Source organism: Anopheles coluzzii, chromosome 2 (genome assembly GCF_943734685.1).
Source record: "Anopheles coluzzii chromosome 2, AcolN3, whole genome shotgun sequence".
NCBI classification, from domain to species: Eukaryota; Metazoa; Arthropoda; class Insecta; order Diptera; family Culicidae; genus Anopheles; species Anopheles coluzzii.
Window position 1 is genome coordinate 105,562,969 of NC_064670.1, and position 21,463 is coordinate 105,584,431.

At 45.8% G+C, this 21,463-nt stretch overlaps 4 protein-coding genes across 5 annotated transcripts in view; 1 reads left to right on the forward strand and 3 right to left on the reverse strand.

The window, feature by feature from the left end:
- Positions 1-2,335, reverse strand: part of LOC120947982 (PDZ and LIM domain protein 3) — a 33,294-nt gene extending 30,959 nt beyond the window's left edge. Inside the window, exon 1 of the mRNA XM_040363909.2 lies at positions 1,816-2,335. Coding sequence (XP_040219843.2) covers positions 1,816-1,923 — 108 coding nt within the window. The 5' untranslated portion in view covers positions 1,924-2,335. The remainder of the gene's footprint in view (positions 1-1,815) is intronic.
- A 1,954-nt stretch (positions 2,336-4,289) lies between these two features.
- On the reverse strand, positions 4,290-7,710 carry LOC120952382 (activating signal cointegrator 1 complex subunit 2 homolog). Its single transcript, XM_040371683.2, has 4 exons — positions 7,288-7,710; positions 7,143-7,202; positions 6,729-6,854; positions 4,290-5,045 (listed from the first exon to the last, which is right to left on the reverse strand). Exons 1-4 carry the CDS (start codon positions 7,510-7,512, stop codon positions 4,686-4,688), a joined length of 771 nt encoding a protein of 256 aa, XP_040227617.1. The 5' UTR covers positions 7,513-7,710; the 3' UTR covers positions 4,290-4,685.
- A 6,478-nt stretch (positions 7,711-14,188) lies between these two features.
- Positions 14,189-16,402, reverse strand: LOC120961432 (uncharacterized). Of its 2 annotated transcripts, XM_040385148.2 has the most exons (3): positions 15,305-16,402; positions 14,871-14,988; positions 14,189-14,733 (listed from the first exon to the last, which is right to left on the reverse strand). In XM_040385148.2, exons 1-3 carry the CDS (start codon positions 16,018-16,020, stop codon positions 14,647-14,649), a joined length of 921 nt encoding a protein of 306 aa, XP_040241082.2. In that variant the 5' UTR covers positions 16,021-16,402; the 3' UTR covers positions 14,189-14,646. The 2 variants fall into 2 exon arrangements, with proteins under 2 accessions (XP_040241082.2, XP_049461255.1); XM_049605298.1 differs by lacking the exon at positions 14,189-14,733 and having other exon boundaries at positions 14,899-15,244.
- A 1,273-nt stretch (positions 16,403-17,675) lies between these two features.
- On the forward strand, positions 17,676-19,139 carry LOC120961431 (uncharacterized). Its single transcript, XM_040385147.2, has 2 exons — positions 17,676-18,467; positions 18,563-19,139. Exons 1-2 carry the CDS (start codon positions 18,356-18,358, stop codon positions 18,868-18,870), a joined length of 420 nt encoding a protein of 139 aa, XP_040241081.2. The 5' UTR covers positions 17,676-18,355; the 3' UTR covers positions 18,871-19,139.
- Positions 19,140-21,463: the final 2,324 nt, after the last annotated feature.

Below are 21,463 nucleotides of genomic sequence, written 5' to 3' on the forward strand. Positions count from 1 at the left end.
GCGTCTTAAATTATCTTAAAATTAAAAGACCGAAGACAAGAAAAGGGTGCACTTACCCTCGATTATTTATGTTTGTAGGGTCTAGGGACGCGCTGGGCCGAGAAGGGCTTGCTGTTTCTTGATACGCTTAACCCTTCGGTACTGTGTTGCTTATTTATGGACCCTTTTAGGAATAAAAAGGGGGAAAAAAGTATTGCTTGCAAGTTTGCAGGTAGCAAGAACCATACGCATAGCCGCAAATGAAAAAGAAAATCAATGCAGTTGTTTACCGGTGCCCTTTGGAAACGCTTGAAACGCTTACAGGGTTCGCGTGTTTTGTTGCTTGGGTAGTATGGCGTTGTACGGATTGCATATGTTGCAGGGGCTTAAACATTCAAACTTGTATTGGATGACCGTTGGAACGCGAGGAAAACATGTGCTACGTTTTAGCGGCAATTGTTTTTCTGCTGATTTCGTACGTAATGTGCTAGAATATATGATTCCGAAGGATACAAAACGGTCCCAAATGGGACAACAAATTGATAAAACACACGTGAAATGTTTTAAAATATTAATGCTGCTAAAACAGCTTACTTTTACTTCTTCTTTGACTCATCAACCGTTGTCGGTCAAGGCCTGTCTGTGCCACTTGTGGAGTTTAGCTTTCAGTGACTAATTTATTAAAGCAGATTAGTCAATCCTACGTATAGGAGCACGGTTCATTTGGGGCTTGAACCCATGACGGGCATGTTGTTAATTCGTCCGAGTTGACGACTGTACCACGAGACCGGCTAGCTTACCTAAAACAGTTTACGTTGTACTTAAATAGATTGACAAGAGTGAATAAGCAGTTACTTCAAAGTTCACAATCCAAATAGCACAGCTGCTACCAGGAAATAGTAACAATGGAGAAATGATATCATCACAATAACAGCCAGCATTACGTTTATTTTTACAATCAAACAATGTAGTGCCGCTCCGACCAAACTAGTCACCTACCCAAAATCTCAATTGTAAACCATCTTACAGTGTTGCTTACAATCCGATCAAAACCGTAGTGCACGCTGTACAAACATGTCAATCCTTTCCGACAGCAGTTTGAATTGATTTCCCATCAACACCTCATTTGCGGTTAGTCGATGGAGAATGTGAACTAGAAATAGTGACGTTTTGTGTAAGGAATCTATTACGTAAACCATTATATAAACCGGCGCTTGACGCAAAATGCCCGTCCGTCAGAATCAGCTGACGATGGATTCGCTAGCTCATGAGAAGACGTACACTTTTAACACAAAACTGTAACTACACAGGATTCGATGAAAGTTTGGTTTGCTTTAACCGTCTTGACGACGCACAAAACCAGCGAAGGTTTCAATTATTATTCCGTACCGATGATTTGTCTCCCAGTGTCATTGTATAAAAATAGGCTGACATAGTAATGGTGGCCAACAATAGGAGCCGTTTTTTTGTGTTATTGAAGCATAATTCAAGGGTAGCACAATGTTTGCGTGTAGCATTGCGATATGACACACATACTCGCGTGCACGAATTGCGATTTATTTTAAGAATCAGAATTTCATCGTTTCATCGTAAATCCGCAGCCCCAAAGTCAACTAACCAACGCGAAGTAGCTAGATGACACACAAGAAAAGTTCAATTTCGTCGGAACACCGTATGGTGAATGACATTGGAAAGTGATGTTTTTCCTCTTTCATTTAGCATAGCACTGTCTGCCACAGCAAACACCTGTTCCGGGCGGCTTTCCCCGCAAATGTCCATCTTTACAAGGGTGTGGATACAATGATGAGCACCGTCTGGCCGTTGCTCGGTACTCACCTGCTCGCTGAAATGGACCCGCTTCCTTCCGTACGGCAGCTCGAACGTTTTCTGCTTGGGCAGTCTCCAAAATGCCGGTCGCTCAAACTGCTGACGATCGTACTCCATCGTGCGCGCAGGTGATTGAACGCTTCACTACGAGCTGTCTGTCTGTGCTAATGGGGTCAAAATGTCTTGCAAACTTGACCTTCCCGGAAAAGATGCGTTTGTCTGCTTGCCACGCGGCAGGAAGATTTTCCGATTGGACACTGTCGATGCGAACAGCTACTGTTACTGCTTTACACTTGATGTTCGAAACCTGCTCTACACGGTACACCCTAGCCAATGCTACTACTGAAGTGCGACTGATCTACGACGCTCAGCACCCCGATTAACGACAAACGATTTTCCCGCCCGTTTTTCGTTCGTCTCTTTCACTCACTTTACCACGTCTATTCGGCGAACCACAGTGTACACACAATATCCGCAAGCATACGCGATTGTTCTCACCAGGGGACAGTCATACGATCGACACCCACGTTCTTTCGGGACACAACTGAGCAGGGTTCTTTGGTTTCGTGCCTTTGCTTAACCTGGGTGTTCGGGGTGGGCGAAGGGTTTGCGTGATCGGGAACGAGATCGGAAGGGAATGCAATTTTCTCAATGGAAAGACAGACGGTGTTCGTATGCGCAGGTCTCCCACGGTTGAAGGGACGCATGAGACAGGAGTGGCAGGGCACTGGGCGGTCTACAGATCACATCCAAGACGTCAGCTTCTTGCGCAAACGGATCATTTGCATCGGAGGGAGAGAAAGAGAGTTGAGCAAAACGAGAGAGAGTAAATTATCATTTTAAAATGTCTAACCTCTAACTTTCCTCACGAATCGTAAACGGACCACAAGCAAGGCTTTGCAGTTCAGGAAAAGTTCAGGAAAAAACCCCAACCACAGCCAGTGTAAATAAATTCCATTTATTTTAACATTCTTGCTCGCGGGAAGCGCTGTGCGGTGAAGATTTACTCCACTTCTACCACTCCAATACACCCTGCGTCGTGGGTTTTACGACGGCGATGTCGATCGGCGGCTCCGGCTTCATTTTCGGTTCGGTTTCAACGGTGATTGATGAGCTTGTGATACGGTGCCAAACGCAGAGATTTCATGCCATGGCGACACAGCACGTTGGAAGCAACTGTTTATGATAAACTATTTGTACATCTGTCAGGCGGATGTGTTCGCGCTGGTGGGACATTAAACGATTTTGCCAGATCTATTCGGGCGCCTGATGCGTTGAAATCGGACCGGCAGCATTGGATTTTCAAGACTGGTGATTTATTTTCATATCAAGAGCATAATTTAAACGGAGTAATACGGCATGCAATAGAGAGGAAAGGAGAAATGGCTGACGGTTGGGTGTAAAATATGCCAACGGAAATGCGGCATCATAGTGGTGGCCTTCAGCGATGACCATGAAAGTGGTGAATCGAACTTCAGGCGAATGTATGATAAATTCTTTTATATTGTAAGGTAATTAATAAGAAATTCCTCAAGGTACGAGGTACACATGAATATGATTCGATACTTAGATGAATGGGGCATGAACTGGAATGTATCAAACCAAACCGTTTCAACTTAGAAGATACTCTGGTGCTCTTCCATAGGTCAACAAAAAATAATTTCTTATAATAATTGGTTATTGTATCAACAAATTGTTAATTCTGATAGAGCTCTAGTTGTATTAAGAATTTTGTTCTCAATTCCAAAGGTTTAATTGGGTAAAACTACTCAAAACCAAATCGTTTTAGTAATCATGTCCATTGTTACTTTCCTTATTTCCTAGATCAATTTGTTCTCGACGCTGCAGAATAGTTGAATTCTTGCTACTCAGGGACGTTTTGGATGAGACTCGCATCCATCCAGCCTTGTAGAAGCCGGTACGTCTCCCAAATAGACCATCTGATCACTCAGTTTATAGTGTATTAAAGTCTTCTAGGCAAGTTCTTATTGTCCGAATTTACTTCTAGGCTGGGATAAGGCATACGATGTATGACACATTACAAGGGAATTTTCAATTCCTATACTTTTGGTACACTTTCAGCTTTCCTAATGATTGCAAAGTCGTAAACAAGGCATGAGTGTATAACTTAATGTCACACAGAGTTCAGAGAGTATGCTAACTGTAATAGATCATATTAAAAATCCTGTATTGAAGTTACCCCGTAACTGATCTTCATGAATTCGCCTCTTTTAGGTACATCTCAAGGTCTTTAACTGTAATCCCTTTTTGGAGATATTCCTTAGATTGATGACTACAGTATATTTTTGGAGAAAAACTGATTAGCAAATCATATCACTGACCAAACGGATGAAAAACTATTGGAGTCGAAACTCAGCAAGTGATTGACCTTTGTCCCTATGCACACTAGAAATGGTAGAATCGAGGAAGTAATGTTTTATATCTGATTTCGGAAAAAAGTAGACAAAAAGACACGTAAATCGTTAGTTTTATTGACAGTTTTGTGTTTTTTTTATTTAAATATCATGACTTTACGATAAAGGGCAAGTGAGAATAGTGTGCCCACAGGCGATAGGGTCGGCCGTGCGAGCGACAGAAGCTCACACGGACGCCAATTTCTTAGGAGTTGCGCATCTTCACACGCATGGACACCTTCACTTTACTAGCTCTAGTGGTGCCGAGTAAATGGTTTTGAGACGATCACTACCAGGAAGCACGCACGGAAGGGCGATTTCTACGATACTTCCACATTCAGTCTGTGGTCTAGGTTTGACCGAACGCATGGACAGGGCCTGTCCACGACACTGTCTCTAACACAACATAAATTACGTGGTAGTGATGGTTGAGGAGAAGAAGGAGATCCACCCTGCTGATCCGCCTTACTGGTACTGGGAGTACTCCTGCGGTCTTGGTCGGGGCTGAGCCTGCTGCTGCTGCTGGGGCTGCTGCTGCACACGGTACGCACCGGCCGACTGGGGCTGACTAGCGAAACGGTCGTGCTGGGACTGGGGTGCCGGCGTCGGGATCTTGACCACGATGTCGGTTGGCTGGCGGCTGACCTCGGCCTTAAAGCCTTCCTTCGGGTCGGCGGTGTACGTGACGGTGCGGATGAATCCGTCCGAGTCGACCACGGAGTAGCTGCCCTTGATCACGTTTCCGTCGCGCTGCTCCTTGCGGTTCTGGTAGTTGGTGAACTCATCGTCCTTCACGTCGAAACCGAACTGGTACGAAGGGTTGGCCTGGATTGTATGATAGGAGAAACGAGGACGCAAATCATAAGATTGGTTGGCACTTGAAGCAATGTTACGAAACAAAACGATATGATACATCATCCAGACATGAAAGTAAACTGCTGTTTCCCTTTCACCTTTTAACCCCCCGAAGTCAAAGAAAGCGTCCAACCAAAATGACTCCAATTAGTGACTCCAACGACAAAAGAGAATGCAATGAATCTGTCTCGGGTCATCCGATGGGGCCCCAAGATACGCCACAGCGGAGAACTGCTGGAGCTCGCGTTTCACGTGTGCTTCGCCGTTATGTCATCTCGATCGGTCCGCCGGGTTCGGAGGGTCGCCGTTCGCACAGTGCTGTCACATTAGCGTGCGACCCGTGTCCGCCACCGATGCAGTTCGTGCAATGTGTCTTATGCAATCTGGTTATTCGAGCGTCGTCGGTTGCAGCCGCGTTTTTTCGGAGATCGCTTCGTATTGAACATGGTACAGATTTGCATGCCAGAGACAGAGTGAAAGTTGATTGATTCATTGCCTGCCCGAGTAACCGACGGGGGTATCGTAACAGAAACCTCCTCGTTCTGAACACATTGTTGCTTCGTTCGAACATGAAAGGAACACGAAAAAATGTCCCCAAATGTCGGTGTTATACACACAGCGGCTGATCAGTGAGCGCTGTGTCATAAGAAATACATCACGCTCGTAATAACCGAACGCACGAAACTGCTTTCCACGCTCAAGCATATGATTTAAAACTCCCACCGTCTCTCTGGTAAGCGCACACAAAAACCACTCGGTAGCATCGAAACGGCGCTCCGCTTTTCCTGGGGGGTTGTACAACAACAGCGCCATTCATTCATCAAAATACGATCACTTTCGCTGCGCCGCAGTAATTGGAGCGGGACAAACCGGGCAAAACCTTTCTGTGTGTTATTCAACAACCGAGGCCCGAGAACTGATGCAGCAGGTCCGAGGTGTGCAGTGTGCAGCTCCAAGCATCATCGAAAAACGCTCGGTGCTGCACCCAAACGTGATGATTCAATGGAATGAAAAACATTCCCCGATGCGGTCATCGCTCGAGCGGAGAAAAGTGGCCACCAGCCAAAAATGGGGAAAAACTGCGATCGAGTTAATGATCACCTCCTCCACTTGCACACCAAACAGTAGGTCTCGGTCTAGGCCTCGTGCATCACCAGTAGGCGGAAAAGTGTGGCGTGTGTAGATGAACCGGAAACCTCTTGCCTATTTCGGTGTGTGTGTGTGTTTGTGTGCGCGCGCGGACGGGCTGTGTTTACATCCCAGCGCTCGCATCTACATAATTGACCGGAACTCGTCAAACTCGTCGAGCGATGTCCATTGACTTTTGTGGAGCTAGAGCCGGTCAGCTGTGAAGTTCAATGTACACACGCAACCAGCTGGTCGCGAAGATGGCCATTCCGAAGATAACCAGTTCCGCGCGCCAGTACCACGATGGGGTAGGGATCCACAACTGAGCTGCGATGGAAACAGGCATGCAATTAGCTTACGGTGAGGGACACCCAACGATGATCGCTGATCGGGTGAAACACGGAAACGGATTTTCCCGGGCGCAGTCGGTAGGCACTTTAGTGAGCGCGCTTCAATGTACGCGACTTTCGCTTTCACGAGCTTTTGCTCGGGCGCAATTGAATGTCATGTACGGCGGCGACTTACATCATAGTCCTCCTGTTCTTCTTCCAGCGGCTGCTTTTGACCTCCCTGCAGGTACTGGGGTCGGGGCTTGGACACCTTCAGCTGGGGCTGGGGCTGCTGGTACTGCTGCTCCTGAACGTACTGGATCTGTCAACGGGGGAAGGAAAGTAAGCAAGAAAAGGTGCGATGTTGGTAAGGTAATAAAACCATGGTACAACTTCCTGAATCTTTTGAAGTGTGTCTTGCTAATGCCCGGGCTGTTACATGTTCCTTAGCGGAGGCCTTGCGGCACACCATAAGTACAGGAAATGAAGTCAAAGTGACGACAAAGTACTTTCAATATGAGTTTACGATCGCTTAATGATGTCTTTCGAAAAGGACCACCAGGTGTGTTGGAGTGTTGGAGATAAAGAAGAAATGGAAGACTTCAATTACCTGCTGAGGCTGGTACTGGGGCTGGTACTGTCTGGCCTGTGGCTGCTGATACTGGGTACGCTGGATGGAAACGGAGAGTTAAAATCAATATCATCACTCACAAAACACTTCCATCGCTGTTTCTCTATCCACCATCCATCCTTACCTGTGGCTGGCCCTGTGGCAGATACTGCGGGATGTGTTGCTGCTCCTGGGCGCCCTGCTCGTGGATTGGCGTAGCATCAGCACGACCCTGGGCCGCATTCTGCGCACCAGCGGCCTGTGCGATCTGCTGATAGTACTGGCGCAGATACGCCGGATCGACCGCTTGCTGCGGGTACGCGGACACAAATCCAACGCAAAGTATCGTCGCTACTACGAAGGCACGCATGATGTGGCACACTGGTAACACTGCACACCGGCTCGATATACACACACACAAACACGCACGCACACGCTTGCGTTCTACTGACACAGCAAACAATTCACTTTCACCGACTAGGTGAACTACTACTGCCACTCTGGGAGCACTTGGGTATGGGTATCGGACCTATCGATGCGACGATCACGATCTACAATGAGCTACAGTTGTGCCGCACGATACGGTTTATATATGAAGGTGCCGCTTGGGCCCACCGCCGTACCAATGCGGGTGGGGGGGATCAGCATGGGCCCGATGCAGTCCGACGATGGCCCGACGGGCTTTCGGTGATGGTGGAGGTGGCTGCAGCCTATTTTTTGTTTTTGTGCCGTTTGCAGACAGGGGAGCCTCTCGGAGAGTCCATTGCACCGAAAGAGGGAACCACCCTTCACACGGTGCTAAAGGGGAAATGGTGATCGAGAGTTGGATCCCAGCTGCAGTTTGTGCTGCTGGCCAAAGACGCATTGTCATGGTCAGTGAAGTAGCTCCGAGTAGCACGATGATTAACGCTTCAAGTGTAGTTTTTATTACTAAATTACATTACACACCTTTAGGGTCGTGAAGCAGTGGTTCTGACTTCTTGCAGATAGCAATCTTTCCAGCAGTAACCTCCAAAATAGGACACACAGTCGCTCGCAGTACACACGCACGTACTAGCCGCTTTCCAGCATCCAGCGGGTGTGGCCTGGGCTGTAGTAGCCTTTTTATCAATTAGTCACAGTACCGAGCGCAGGCTAGCCAGACTTCTTAGAATGGGAACTCCCAAACACTGACTGGTGAAGGTCGCAGCGCTCGAAACCTCAACCCATCCGTCCAGCACATTCTAGGGCTCGTCCGTCCTTTGTGTGTGTGTGCTCTATGCCTGCCCGTCACTTTTCCGAAGACCAGGGGGGCCCCCATTAGAGCAGCCAGACGCCGCTGGGCGTCGATTGGTTTACTTTCGGAACAGGTCTCGCGGATCTCTATCAAGTCGACATTCGCGGGCGCGTGTACGTTCTACCGTTTTGGCTCCGTGCGAACGGGGTGATAGGCGTTTGGCGTTAGCAGCAGCCCCCGTTGCGTTGGGTGTGTGACATTTATTGCAGGAGGCAGGAGGAGGAGGAAAAAAAGAGCAACAAAAAAAAAAAAAAAACAAAAACGATGCATTGGAACGCACGTTCAGCTCTACAGCTGGGCCCTACAGTGTTAGAGGCAGTTTCGAGAGAAAGGTTGCTGATACGGGAGTGCGAATGGTGCGAACCCGATCTACTTACGTTGCGGTGCGTGCGTACCGAAATTTTTCCCTAGAACTGGTTTAAACGTTACATAAAGATGGAAACTGTTTGGCCGGGAGTTAGTTTGCAAGTTGTGAAGGCGGGAGTTGGTTGAAGTACTAAATAGGTGACAACACTGTCACGTGCTGTTTAATCATGTTTGCAAATCAGTCGCAATTTGTTTGAAGCTATTACCGAGATATGATGGATAAATCATGATCAGTATGTTTAGAAGTCTATTGCATCATAAATCTGGACTCAAGTGATCAGTTTTAGGCTTTATAACTTATTAATAATAACCAAAATGCAACTGCTTGTGTAAAAACAGCAACGATTTATTACAAAGCTATCAAAAACATGAAATCCTTTATCTATACTAGTTGTGACTCGAATTATGTTGAGAAAATGAACTCCAAGGTGAACTATTTTATTCAAAAAGCCATCAACGACAATTTTATTCGCTTTTATGAGTGTAATACACCTTATGGAAAGAAATATAAATGACCAAATACACCTTAAAGTAGTGAATTAAATTCAGAACATAGAAATGTCAAACGTAAAATTAAATTAAAAGAAAACGAAAAGTAATAAACTGAGTTAAAAACCGACAAAGGCCCAGCAATAAAGTATCAAGTTAAAATGATTGCGTAAGATGATCAATCCAATAATTAGCGAAACTAACCCTTTTATTTTTAATTTCCTTTTTTTGCTCATATCTACTTCACCTTCAACATATTTGCCTCGCTTTTGCGATCGCCATTAGAAGTAATCCAGATAAACGATAGCATTTTGGTAAATCGGTTTATTGCTTCTTTGCTTGACACATTTTACGACCCCATTTTGCTAACCCCGAGTAGCGCACCTTCGCCAGCGAACGTGTTACGAACTCCCACACCGATCCGGCCTAAAGGGGGCTCAAGCCTCCAACTGGAGCAACCCGCTACGTAATCATCTCCCCCTCCCCCCGATGGCGTGTAGTCGCCGTCGCAGCATTGACTGAACTTTCGATTCAAGGACACCCTAACAGTTAACGCAGGGACCAGTTAACGGTCGCATTTCTTTACCCCTTCTTTGCTGCCCCAATCCGATCCGATCCGAGGTGATCATTATTTTCTGTTTCCCTTTGCAGCTTCCCTTCTGCTAACCAATGGGTGGAGGGAGCGAGGGAGCTTTCAAGATCTTGTGCCGTTTACATAAGTACCGGCTCGTACCCGGGACGCAAGGATCGTTCGTGAAGCGCTAAGAAAACAATCTTAACGCGGTTCGCAATCTTGCCGATCTTACCCTGTAGGCTGTCAGCTTTTTGGAGGGGGATTGTTTGTAGGGTTTGGCGAGATCTGGCGCAGCAGCGTTTGCAACAAATTTCGTGCAAATGTCAGCAGTGGCAGCAGCAGCAGCAGTACCCAACGCAACGGATACTTTGATCGCCGAAGATCGCACCCGCACCAAGATGATCGGGTTAAGATTGACCGGGCACCATCGCAGTTGCACCATCGCACCTACTCTTCCCTCTCGCTCTGTAGACGCCTGATGGATGGATTTCGCTGCATTGACCGTTCGTCGTCTGAGATCGGGCCCGTGAAACACTTCTCAAGACATTATCATCTCGGTGCCACCCGCCCGCCTGTTGGCAGTGGGCACGGTTTACCAGGCTCGTTGCAGGCTCGCTTACCGCGGCGCACTCCTCGTTCACCGGCTGGGCTTGTTTTGGGCAAGCGCTAATTATGTTGTTACACCGATCGGTTCGATCGACCCGGATTTTTGCCATGCTCTCAAACCGTTTGTTCGCTGGGCGAGACACCACCTTCACCCACGGTGACCCACATGAGCGGGTCGGCAAAGCAGTGTGCAAAACGCTCTTCAGCGCGTTTGAAAAGCGTTCGCGCGGAGCGCAATGCCCCACGAGTGGGATGAAGATTTGCAGAGCTGTACGATTGGTTCATCTCGAGTATTGATTTGTTGGGAAAAGTTTACGTTGAACCATGAAACGGTAGTTATTGTTGTTTTTTTTTTGCTGTGAGGGTGAGAGACAGGCTGGAGGGTTGCACCGGTTTTTGACCGGTATCGATGATGCTTGTGTGCTCTCAATGCACAAGTGGCGTGAAGTTTGCTCAATTAGTACTCTTCGGATGATTTGGGCAATGCGTGCGATGTGGAGCAAAATCATATTGAATAATGGAAATAACACATAACTGATGAAATGGGCAATACCACTTGATAGATATATTCCTGAGCTTTGATTAAATTGGAATAAAATCCAATATAAAAGATAAATATGCTTTTTCTGTCATAGTTTCCCCACAAGTTCCAAAATACCATGAGTTCAAGTCTAACATATGAAGGTAACCTTATTATTACTTGCATGCACCACATTTGATGTCACATTGAAGCTTTCATGAGCAATAAGGGTTATTGGTCTTCTCAATCTATATACAATTAATGCAAAAAAGTCTGTTTTTGTCCATAATAGTTCCGTGAAACAACAAAAAAGAGTCGAAAGGAAATGAGGGAACATGTGTGTACTATTGATGGGGAAAAATCTAGATTCGAATCCAACCCGACTCCAACAATTTTGCAACAGACTTCGGTATGTAAGACCGCCTAGTATTATCCGGAGACGTTTTGAATGGTCTGAAGCTATCCAAAGTCTTTTGGAGTTGGCCGGAGTCGTCTAGAGTCGTCCAGAGTAGGAATCACCCGGGATCGAAGTAGTCCGAAGTCGAAGTCGGAGTCGTCCGGAGACGCCTGGAGTCACTTAGAGTCGTCCGGAGTCATCCGTTCCTCTGACTACGACTCAGGATGACTCCGACTCTTGCTGACTCCGGTCCTATAAAACCATCAAATTGTTTCAAACTGGACAAGAGTGTTAGAGTAAATGATATATTACAAAGAGTACTATATGTAGAAGTCGTTCTTTGGAGCTTAGAAACAAGGAGAAGTAGTACGTTATAGTATTAAGATGCAGCAGATTTAATCCGTAATGAGTTAATGTTTTATCTGGCTTCTTACATTTTCTCTTACCCAAGATTAATTGTATAATAAGTAGTGAATGGCCATTCTAGGAATGGAATGGAAAAACCAACTTAAGTTCAAATATATATTCATTGTTTTATATGAATAAAATAACGAGTCATATAGTGAATTTTTTTATTCATTTCTAGCGATTTTATGCCATTTTCGCCTAGAAAATTGAGCTCAAAATGCGTCAACCATGTATTAATGTTTCCTCTCCTCTGAAGCATAGCATAACACATCAGCAATAAGATCCCACATCAGCCACACAGGTGCAACAGGCATTTTGTTTTCGCTTTTCACAAATCATCGCGCAATCGTAATTAGAAGCGCACTGAACTCACACTCGGTGCACCAAATGGAACCGGCGACCCACACCAGGCATCACACCTCTGTATCGAGTTTAATTACTCTCGATCTCGATTGCTCAGCCGATAGTGCCGATCTCACAGCCGCAACGGTACCGCCAGTGCCATTGGCCAACGGAAAACCCACCCCGACGCAGCAACGCAGCCTCCATTTTCCCACACATGTGGAGCGTTTTCCGAGTACCACCCCCAAAGTGTACATTATCTTGTGTGTGTGTGTGTGTGTGTGTGTGTGTGTGTGTGTGTGTGTGTGTGTGTGTGTGTGCAAGGTGCAATCTAGAACAGGCTTTCGAAAATGGATTTCGTAGTAGCGCTTTGCTCAGTGTCAGTTTACACGTGGTCACGATTGATGTCTTCGGCGGGATTGCGCGTGTACTTCACCATGGTTACCGCGCACAGGGAACACATGATACGCAGCAAAACATTTGTTCGAGCGGTTTTGGTAGACGGTTTCGCAGTCGGAATCGCTTCGCTGCGTCAGTTCTGATGACTCGATTAAAGTCTGACCGACCGGTAGGCTTTCGGTAGGCCATCGATACGGTTTTGGCCCTGCGTCATCAATGAAGTGAACCGGTTGCTCACGTGTTGCACCGTCTCCGTTCGCATGGTCGTGCACGATCGGTTTCGTGCACCCGATTCTACGTGCGCAGCCGGCCCAAGGGATGGGAATTTCTTTTCCCTTATGGTTTTAGCGGGTTTTTTTTTGTTGTTGGTGTGTGTTGTTGTCTGTTATAGTTGCTGTTGTCGGCTACCCTTCTCGTACAGGACGATGACATAATAATAACGGGCACGCATAAGAGAGCGAGAGTGAGAGCGAGCCGCGCACACACAACAACAGCAAAAAAATGCAACCCCTTTCTGTGTTGCGGGGTGAAATAATAACGAGCTGGTGGTGATACACAACCACAGCCAGCAAACAAGCAGTGTGCCGAAAAAAAGAAAGAAACGATGGAAAACAAAATATAACCAAAACAGCAAACTGTTCAATTTCGCGTGCCGGGCTTCCTTTTGGAAATTGCGTTACAGCTGGTTCGGTTCGGTCGAATGACCGTTCAGTTCAGCGGGATGATGGTTCTCTTCTTCAGTGTGTGTGTGTGCGAAATGGAATATTATATCCAATTTCAGCGTGTTACAGGTCGGTTTGTTCGGGCGCTGTTATACGACTAATGATGCTGGATCCTTCGATGTAACGAACTGTGCGTCAGGGGAAAAATAAGCAAAGCGATACTTGCACATGGTGGTCTTACGTAAGCCGGTATGTTTTTAAAATTTAACGTGTATTTTAAAATATTTTCGGTGAAAATTAATACCAACACATGTTGAATGTGAAGAAAATGAACTAAAAATACAAAATCCTGACAAAAGTTAGCGCACATTATAAAGAAGTAATGCACTAGTTTCAGGAAAATGTATTACAAATGTTTATTTAATGAGAAATGTGTGATAAGTGTCAATACATTTTGGTCAGAAAGCATTTTGTTGGTCATATCTTTACATCCTTTAGTTTTTGTACTAAGAATGAAGCTTAATTTGATTGTATTATAATTTATTTCTTATTTTGTGCTTAGATATTGAACAAAGTTCGTGTGCTTCTACTATTTTTACTTCTGTTATACTACTTTAATGGTGTGATTTGGTGGCTAACACGGTTTTAAGGTTAAATTTTCTGTCATGTTTAAAATATTCAAATAAATGTTATCAACAGTTGGAAATTCACTACAATTTCTATAGATTTTGGTAGAGTAAGCTGAAATATTGAGTAACGACACTGAAGAGAATTAACTGTTATATTGCGTAAAACGTCATCTTTTTACAAATAAATGAATATAAGACCATTGAATATACAGAAAAAGGGCAATATTTAATATAATTTCAAGTGCGTTAAATGCTAAAGTGCTACGGTTTGATAGTTGAACGTTGTAAAACGGTTTGGTCGAGCTTATACTGCATCGATCTGTCTATTTCAATGAAAAGCCATAACATTATTAACTATATTTTTACGCAGAGGGAAAGGCTTACATCATATTGCTTAAAACATTATTGGTAATATTGGTTGCATATTAATTCGCCTAATGTTACAGCCTAAGCAACATAACGCGCAGGTAACAAATACACTCCAGCATCGTTTGGACTACCTCAACGAACCAGTAGATCATTACCACGAAAGGCATCGTTTGGCTCCGGCTGGCGCACACACAGTTCGCTCACAAACGTCACCTCAATCATGCTCTTTTAAATATTTATTTGCCAAATAAATCATTCACGCCAGCCACATCTCGCCGGTGATCTACGGCGCGCAATTCTTTCCAGCAATGGGAGAAAAAAGGGCACCTCGGGGAGTTGCTCGGATCGAAGTCGGATTCGCGTGCTCAAGACATGCTCTTGACATTTGTCCGCTGGGGAGGTTGCATTTTTATTGACCCCTCCGCGCCGTGGCCTTAATCTGTACGGGGTGTTCTGCGCGCGCCCGTCTATCGGTGGGAAACGCCGCTCGGCTGGATGTGGTTCAGGTCCCAGTAGTGTTCGCCGAAGCCACCGCTCTTGTCGGCCCATTTAACCTGCCGCCGCAACGTTCGGATCGGATGAGTCAGAGAGGAAATTGAATGTGATGTTAGCGAGTGAGCGAGTCTCTGGACTGGATGGATTGGATTGGATTGGATGGATGGATGGATTGGATGGTGCAGTAAGAGCATACTTTTTTCTGAAACACCCCGATACCGTGCGAGCCGCGTTCGAGCTGTTCGACGTAGTGCTGATCGTTGCCTCGCCTTGCGCCGGCAGTGAATGAGCCATCACCGAACACTTCAGCGTATCTACAGGAGGGATAAGGGGAAGCGTGTACAGTGCGTTAGTGGGTTGTTAGTTAATGCTCGGGTTAATACAGGGATTATACAGTAAAGCTTATGTGCTGGGAGTATAACACATAAAACGGTTGATTAAATTACTTTTCCCTGATGTCTATGATTCTGATGATCTTGTCGCTCGTAACGCTCTTCCCAGCCGTCGTTCGATTCGAACAAGTGGCCAAACTCTAGCTCCAGTGGGGACTTTTGAAATTGGAATGTATCCCTGTACGAATGAGGATATTAGCTATACCACTTCACCGCCACAAACACACACAGCACTTACTGAAAGTATTGACTATCCTCCTGTTTCCCGGGCTGGTTAGATACTCCCCTCTCGATCGGTTCCACATCCGACCGTTCGTAAGCAAACACTTGTGGATCGGATTCTTCGTACCGACGCTCACCATTGCCACCATCACCGACGACCGTTCGTGTTCTGCGCCTAATTGGACGCTTTTCCTTGGTCCGCTTTTCTGGCCGCACAATATCGAACAGCTCCACATCGTCCCGCACGTACCGTGGCACCCCCGCGGCTGCTTTGCGAATTTTTAAATAATTATACTCATGATCCGTCTGCGCATCGACCACGCGCATCGGATCCGGTGCGCGCTGTTTGGATTGATGCGCACGTCCACGCGTATACTTCCGCTTTCGTTTCGCTTTCGAACAACAATCCGCATCAGCGACGGGTGCCTTCTGCTGCTGTTGGCTTCTATGTAGCGTCTTCTCACCCTCCTCGAGCTGATCGTCCTCCTGCTCCATAAAGTTGCCCGTGTCCACGTGCAATCGACGCGCGTTGTATTCTTCCACCGGATCTTTACCCCTGACGTAGCTGGGATAGTAGTAGACGGTGTTGTGCTCGAGCTGTAGCGACGATGGTCCGATCAGTTCGACGTCGCGCAGATAGCTTCCGGCAGCGTACTTTCCCAGCGGAAGACCGAGCGCAACGAGTGCGTACAGCACCGCGCAGCCTGGCAGTACAGGACGTGAGTATGTCATCTCGGTGCAACAAGGTAAATCAGCACAAAACCAACCGTTAGGGCAGGACCACTTGCGCCCGATAGTGAGCAGCAATCCATACTGGCCGGTTCGGTGAATATGCAAATGATTTTTATATGACAAAAGTCAACCAAACGTGACTGGCAAATTAGATTTGGCAAACTGTTCCGTTTGGGCTTCTGTGGGGCGGCTGGAAATGCTTGCCATCTAATGCTTGAGAAGTGGAGCAGCACAACCAATAAAGGGTAGCAAATCGGTGGAGTTTGTCGGGGGAGTGGCAGTGTTACGAGTACGGTGAGGGTAGTTTGCATGCGGTTAATGTGACCGTATAAATTCACTTCACTTTAACTAATCAAGCGCAGGTGTGGCAGTGGTTGCATAAGACAAGCGGGAAGAAAGGAATGATTTATAGAGTTATTTCAACAAGTTTTTATGAGCAAAATTATAAATTTTAGTACAAACAAAATTGGAAAACACAATTAAAAAGGTGTGCATAGAAATCAAAATGTTCATTGTGGAAATCAAATAATTTGCCATTTTTAAAGACTTATTGATCGTGTTTCACTTGATTTTTTCATATGTATATTTTGGATTCGATTGAATGTTTTTAGTTTTGGCAACCAATTTGGCTTAAAACCCTTTTAAAACTCAAAGCAATTTCTCTTCGATCTAGATGTCATAGCAACGAATATTTAAAAAGGTCAAAGGTCAAAATCATTGAAAATTTCTAATTGATCCAAGCTTTTCTTACTAGTCAGAAGTAATGCGTAAAAATCTAATTGTATCAGAAGAATCAGTCTGAAGAATCATCAATAACTATTTATTAGCTTTTACAGAATGTTTTATGTGAATTATTTGGTAGCTAATAAAATCTTAATGTTGCTGATGTCATAATATAATTACCATTTCTCTAATATTAAGTGACAATTGAAAAGAGGACAAGTGGGAAAAAGATTTTACGACTTTGAAATAACGATTCATTTTGCACAACAAATGGCATGAAATAAATGTGAGAATATGGAAAATTAAAAAAAAAACTTTTTTCAATATTATTTACAGCAAAATACAAGAGTAGGCAATGATACTGGTCTCAAATTGATTTGAATTGAATTGAATTGAATTGAATAATGATGAAAAGGATATAAAAACAGTATTTTATCTACCAGTATTCAACCTATTTTACCGAGAAATGCCAACATTTCATTTAATTACAGCTTAAATTAACACAAACGATTCAAGCTCAAAGTATACAATCAAACCATACGAATTGAAACTGGCAATGAAGAAGCGATAAATTAAATTATAAAAACCCATTTTTATTGCAATTACGTCGCCGACATTACTCACCATCTGTAACAATTTTGGAATTCTAATTTCCTCCCCACCGTGGTCAGCGCTTTTGTTAGAGCATCACCACGGAAACTACTCGGAACGCTCGGTTCATTACGGTCCCGGTTTCATCATTAGTGAAGCTCGGTGCTTTCCGTGCAACCGGTGCCAAATGGCAACCAAACGAACTTCCATTTTTCAGCACGAAAAAATGAGCCACAGCTTGTCGGCACCTTTTCGCCGCTAAATCCGTTCCATTTTGGTTGCTGTTTTTTTCACCGTTTTCCGATCAAGTGCAAAAAACAACTACAGCACAACCACATCAAAGCACAACCACATCACACTCAACGGGGTTTCATTGTCAGTAACCAACCAGCTCACAGCCAGCCCACTCTGCCGCATCCGTGTGCATCCGTTTGCACGTTCGTCTGTGACGTGTTCACGTTTCTTCTATGTGTTTACATCGCCGTTTATTTTTCTTTCGCTTTTGTTTGTGTTTTTCTTTCATTCGCGGTGTGAGTGTGGTTTTACTTTCATTAGCTTTTTCTTAATTTTGGATTGCCTAGCTTACCTGCTTCCGGTGCCGAAAATAGGGGAGGAAAAATCAATCGAATATCAAAGCAATCAGCTTGACGAGTGAAGAAAATCCGATCGTGAAGTTACGATTACGAGCGCAGAGAGAAAAAGGGGAGGGGGAAATAACATCCAGAGGAAATGGAAAAGTGCTCATTGAAACTGAGCAAAGAATGCAAAGATGAAAAGAGATAAAGGCGAGATAAAAAATAGACACAAAATAGATACGGAACTGCAACAGAGCAAAGAAGTCAATAAAACACCTCAACAGAGACAAGAGCAGAAAGCGAGAGAGAGAGAGTCAAAGACAACATACATACACGCGCTTCAAACGTTTATAAATAAACCAACTCACCCGTCAGGTGTCGCTTGATTGTGATTGATTGTCAACCGAGGTGGAGCGTGCCTAGCCTAGCCCAGACAAGAAATCACAATGACACGATCGTACCGTCGGTTTGCATTGGCTGCAATACTTCTGCTAACGCTACACCAAACGCTCGGTGAACTGCAACGCGCTGCCACAGTAGCGAAATCGATTGGCAAAGGTAGGCATTAATCACATTTCTTCCGGTCGATTTCAACCACTTTAATAAATCTTTTACCTCTCTCTCTCTCCGCACCGAACATCTTTCACCGGCAGCGGGGAGTGAATCTTCGCCAAGGGTTGCGCAAGGGCACGGAGCGAACGAACGCCCGGAGCGGGTACGGGCACAGCTGGCCGGTGGATTCATCGACGATGCGACGGTGCATAAAAACGGTGGCGCAGCTCAACGGCAGCCGCACGGCACTGATCATCCACGATCGCGCGCTCCGCCGTTTGCCGGAAATGGACGGAAGATGCCTGTCCACGGTACGAGTGGTCCGATTCACACTTATATAAAAACGGACAAAAATGCCAACTTTAAGTGGGGTGTGCGGCATTTCGTGGGGGCAAAGTACGCCCGATGAGCGCCGAGGCGGGGCGAGCGAAGCGATTGTCAATTAGCAAAGGCGGTACACGATTAGCTAACTTGTAGCAAATGGGTAATTTAATATGTTTAGGGTTAAAGCTACGATGTAGTTTTGGATGAAATTATGCGTTAAACAGGGTGCAATCGAGGTGAAAATAAACAATTTAGTTCCGGTAGTAAGACGGTGCGGCCGTAATCTGGCACAATCGTTGTTAAGGGCGGTCATCAATGGAGGAAGATATACTTACCAAAGTATTTGTTTTCACATTTAAATTTATTAGTATTGACATTTTCCATGATACAACATATTAATAAAGGTATTATAGACATTAAAATTATTTGACAAAAACTTCATTTATAGTTATTTACAGATAATTTTTTTACAGTTGTTTATCTGTTTAATTAACAGGAAAAGTATAGAGCCATACAATTGCCGATATCGTTGACCTATTGGGAAATATGTGGCTCACTTTAAGCTCATTAAAGTAAGAGAGTAACTCGCTTTTATTGAGTTTATTAGCAATAAAAACTATATTTGGCGATTATCTATTGGTTCTGATCAATTGATCTCTACTCAGCATAAGAGCTTTTAGGGGCGCCACAAAAGTGGTCCCTAATTTTTTAAAGAGATACGCAACACGCTTTGCGAACTACGTTTTGGAAGAATTCGATTTATTTTTTTCTTTTAAGCCGCGGAACGGTGAGTTCGGGAGAGACGCGAAAATTAGTGTTGTTCGTTCGAGAGTTGCCGGAGAAGAAGTGTGTTGGGTAAGCCGGACGGATATGCGCGTGTCGGTGTTGAAACGTTTAGGACGAGAGAGAGCGTGTATGGAGCAAGCCACCGTTTTTATAGCTGCGGTGCAGCATGCTACCACTGTTTGTCCTGCTCTAGCTTTGTGTGCAGTCCCTGCCTAACTAGCCCGTTAAACATTTTCTGTCGGTAGTTCTAGGTGTGCGCACCAGATGGAGCTCTGGTCGCTACAGGATTCCCCTCCTAGATCGGTGTTATCGGTATCGCAGAGGAATTACTACTCTTCGTTGAGATCTGGTAACACCGGTCGATACGTTTTGATCCTTGCGTAAGATAGGCGGTGGTGGGGCGAAGCTGGTGGTTGCTCTGGCTGGTTGTAGCGACGGCATGGGTGATGTTCGTGTGGCGCGGTTCCGGGCTATCGGCGGTTGGTTTGTTGACGGCAGCTGTATGGTCGAAGGCGACTGTGTGGCCGTTGGCTGCTGATCTGGCAGCGACGACTGGTTGGACGATGGCAGCTGGTCGAGCGTCGACGGTCCGGGCATCGGAGTTGTGAGACGCTGGCTCATCGTCGATTGTTGCGTCGACGGTGGTTGGGCCACCGGAGTAGCGTGTCGTTGGCTCGTCAGCAGTTGGTCGGGTGACGGTTGTTGCGGGGCTGACGAGATTATTCCTTCGGTTGTATATGCTGGCTTTAGGCGGTCGACGGACACAAGCGAGGGGTGTCCGTTTAGTAGGATCTGAAAAGACTTTGAATTTCGAGTAAGTACTTGGTATGGGCCGTGATAAGGTGTGGTTAACGCGGGACGGACGGTGTCATTGCGCACAAACACATGCGAGCATTTGTTCAAGTCGGAGTGCACAAACGATGTTCGGTTGGTGTGCCAGGCGGTGTTAGAAGGTCGAATTTTGCTCATCGCTTCTCGGAGTGTCTTGGCAAAGTCGGACTGGTTGACCAGGGCTGGTTGCGGTTTTTCGACGAGAAATTCGGCGGGAATGGTGAGGGTCGTTCCGTACACGAGTTCTGCAGGTGACGCATTAATGTCGTTCTTGAATGTAGTGCGTAATCCGAGCAGTATGAGTGGGAGATGTTCGCTCCACTTCGATGTATCTTTACAGCAAATTGCAGCTTTGAGAGTGCGATGCCATCTCTCGATCAACCCGTTTGCCTGCGGGTGATACGCGGTCGTTCGAATGTGTTTTGTTCCAAGGGCTCGCGTCAACTCCTTGAACAGGGCGGACTCGAATTGTCGTCCCTGATCGGTTGTCACGTGAGACGGAACTCCGAATCGTGCAATCCAATGGTACAGCAGTGCTGATACAACCGTAGTCGCGGTCATGTCTGGAATCGGTATAGCTTCCGGCCAGCGGGTATATCGGTCTATGATCGTGAGGCAGTATCGGTTGCCGTTGCTAATTGGAAATGGCCCGATGATATCGATGTTTATATGGCTGAACCTGTCTTGCGTTGCCGGGTACGGTACGAGCGGGCTTTTCGTGTGTCTGCCTATCTTAGCGCGTTGGCATGCCAAGCAGTTTCTGGCGAATTCCTGAGCGTCCCTTTTGATATCCAGCCAAACAAATCGCTCTGTCATTAATTTGGCAGTGGCTCTCGCTCCAGGATGGCTAAGGTCGTGTACGGCGTGTAGAAGCTGATTCCGGAATGATTTTGTGATGTACGGTCGGATTATTCCACCAGGGCAGTCAGCGTATAGCGATTGGGTGCTTCCTGGTATCGGCGTTTTTTGAAGGAAAAGGTCGGTTCGTGTTTTACCGCTGAGTATATCGGCGAGCTCAGGGTCGTTTGTTTGCTCTTCGGCGAGACGTTCAAAATCGATTG

Bases quoted from the DNA above. Each gene is read 5' to 3' on its own strand.
- LOC120952382 (XM_040371683.2), bottom strand. From the start codon at position 7,512: ATGCGTGCCTTCGTAGTAGCGACGATACTTTGCGTTGGATTTGTGTCC. The intron at 7,203-7,287 runs GTAAGGATGGAT...GTTTCCATCCAG, and splicing joins TGCCACAGGGCCAGCCACAG to CGTACCCAGTATCAGCAGCC. The intron at 5,046-6,728 runs GTAAGTCGCCGC...CATACAATCCAG, and splicing joins AAGAACAGGAGGACTATGAT to GCCAACCCTTCGTACCAGTT.
- LOC120961432 (XM_040385148.2), bottom strand. From the start codon at position 16,020: ATGACATACTCACGTCCTGTACTGCCAGGCTGCGCGGTGCTGTACGCA. The intron at 14,989-15,304 runs GTAAGTGCTGTG...TCCCTCCTGTAG, and splicing joins GAGGATAGTCAATACTTTCA to ATACGCTGAAGTGTTCGGTG. The intron at 14,734-14,870 runs GTATGCTCTTAC...TTGCGGCGGCAG, and splicing joins TCGGGGTGTTTCAGAAAAAA to GTTAAATGGGCCGACAAGAG.
- LOC120961431 (XM_040385147.2), top strand. From the start codon at position 18,356: ATGACACGATCGTACCGTCGGTTTGCATTGGCTGCAATACTTCTGCTA. The intron at 18,468-18,562 runs GTAGGCATTAAT...TTTCACCGGCAG, and splicing joins AGCGAAATCGATTGGCAAAG to CGGGGAGTGAATCTTCGCCA.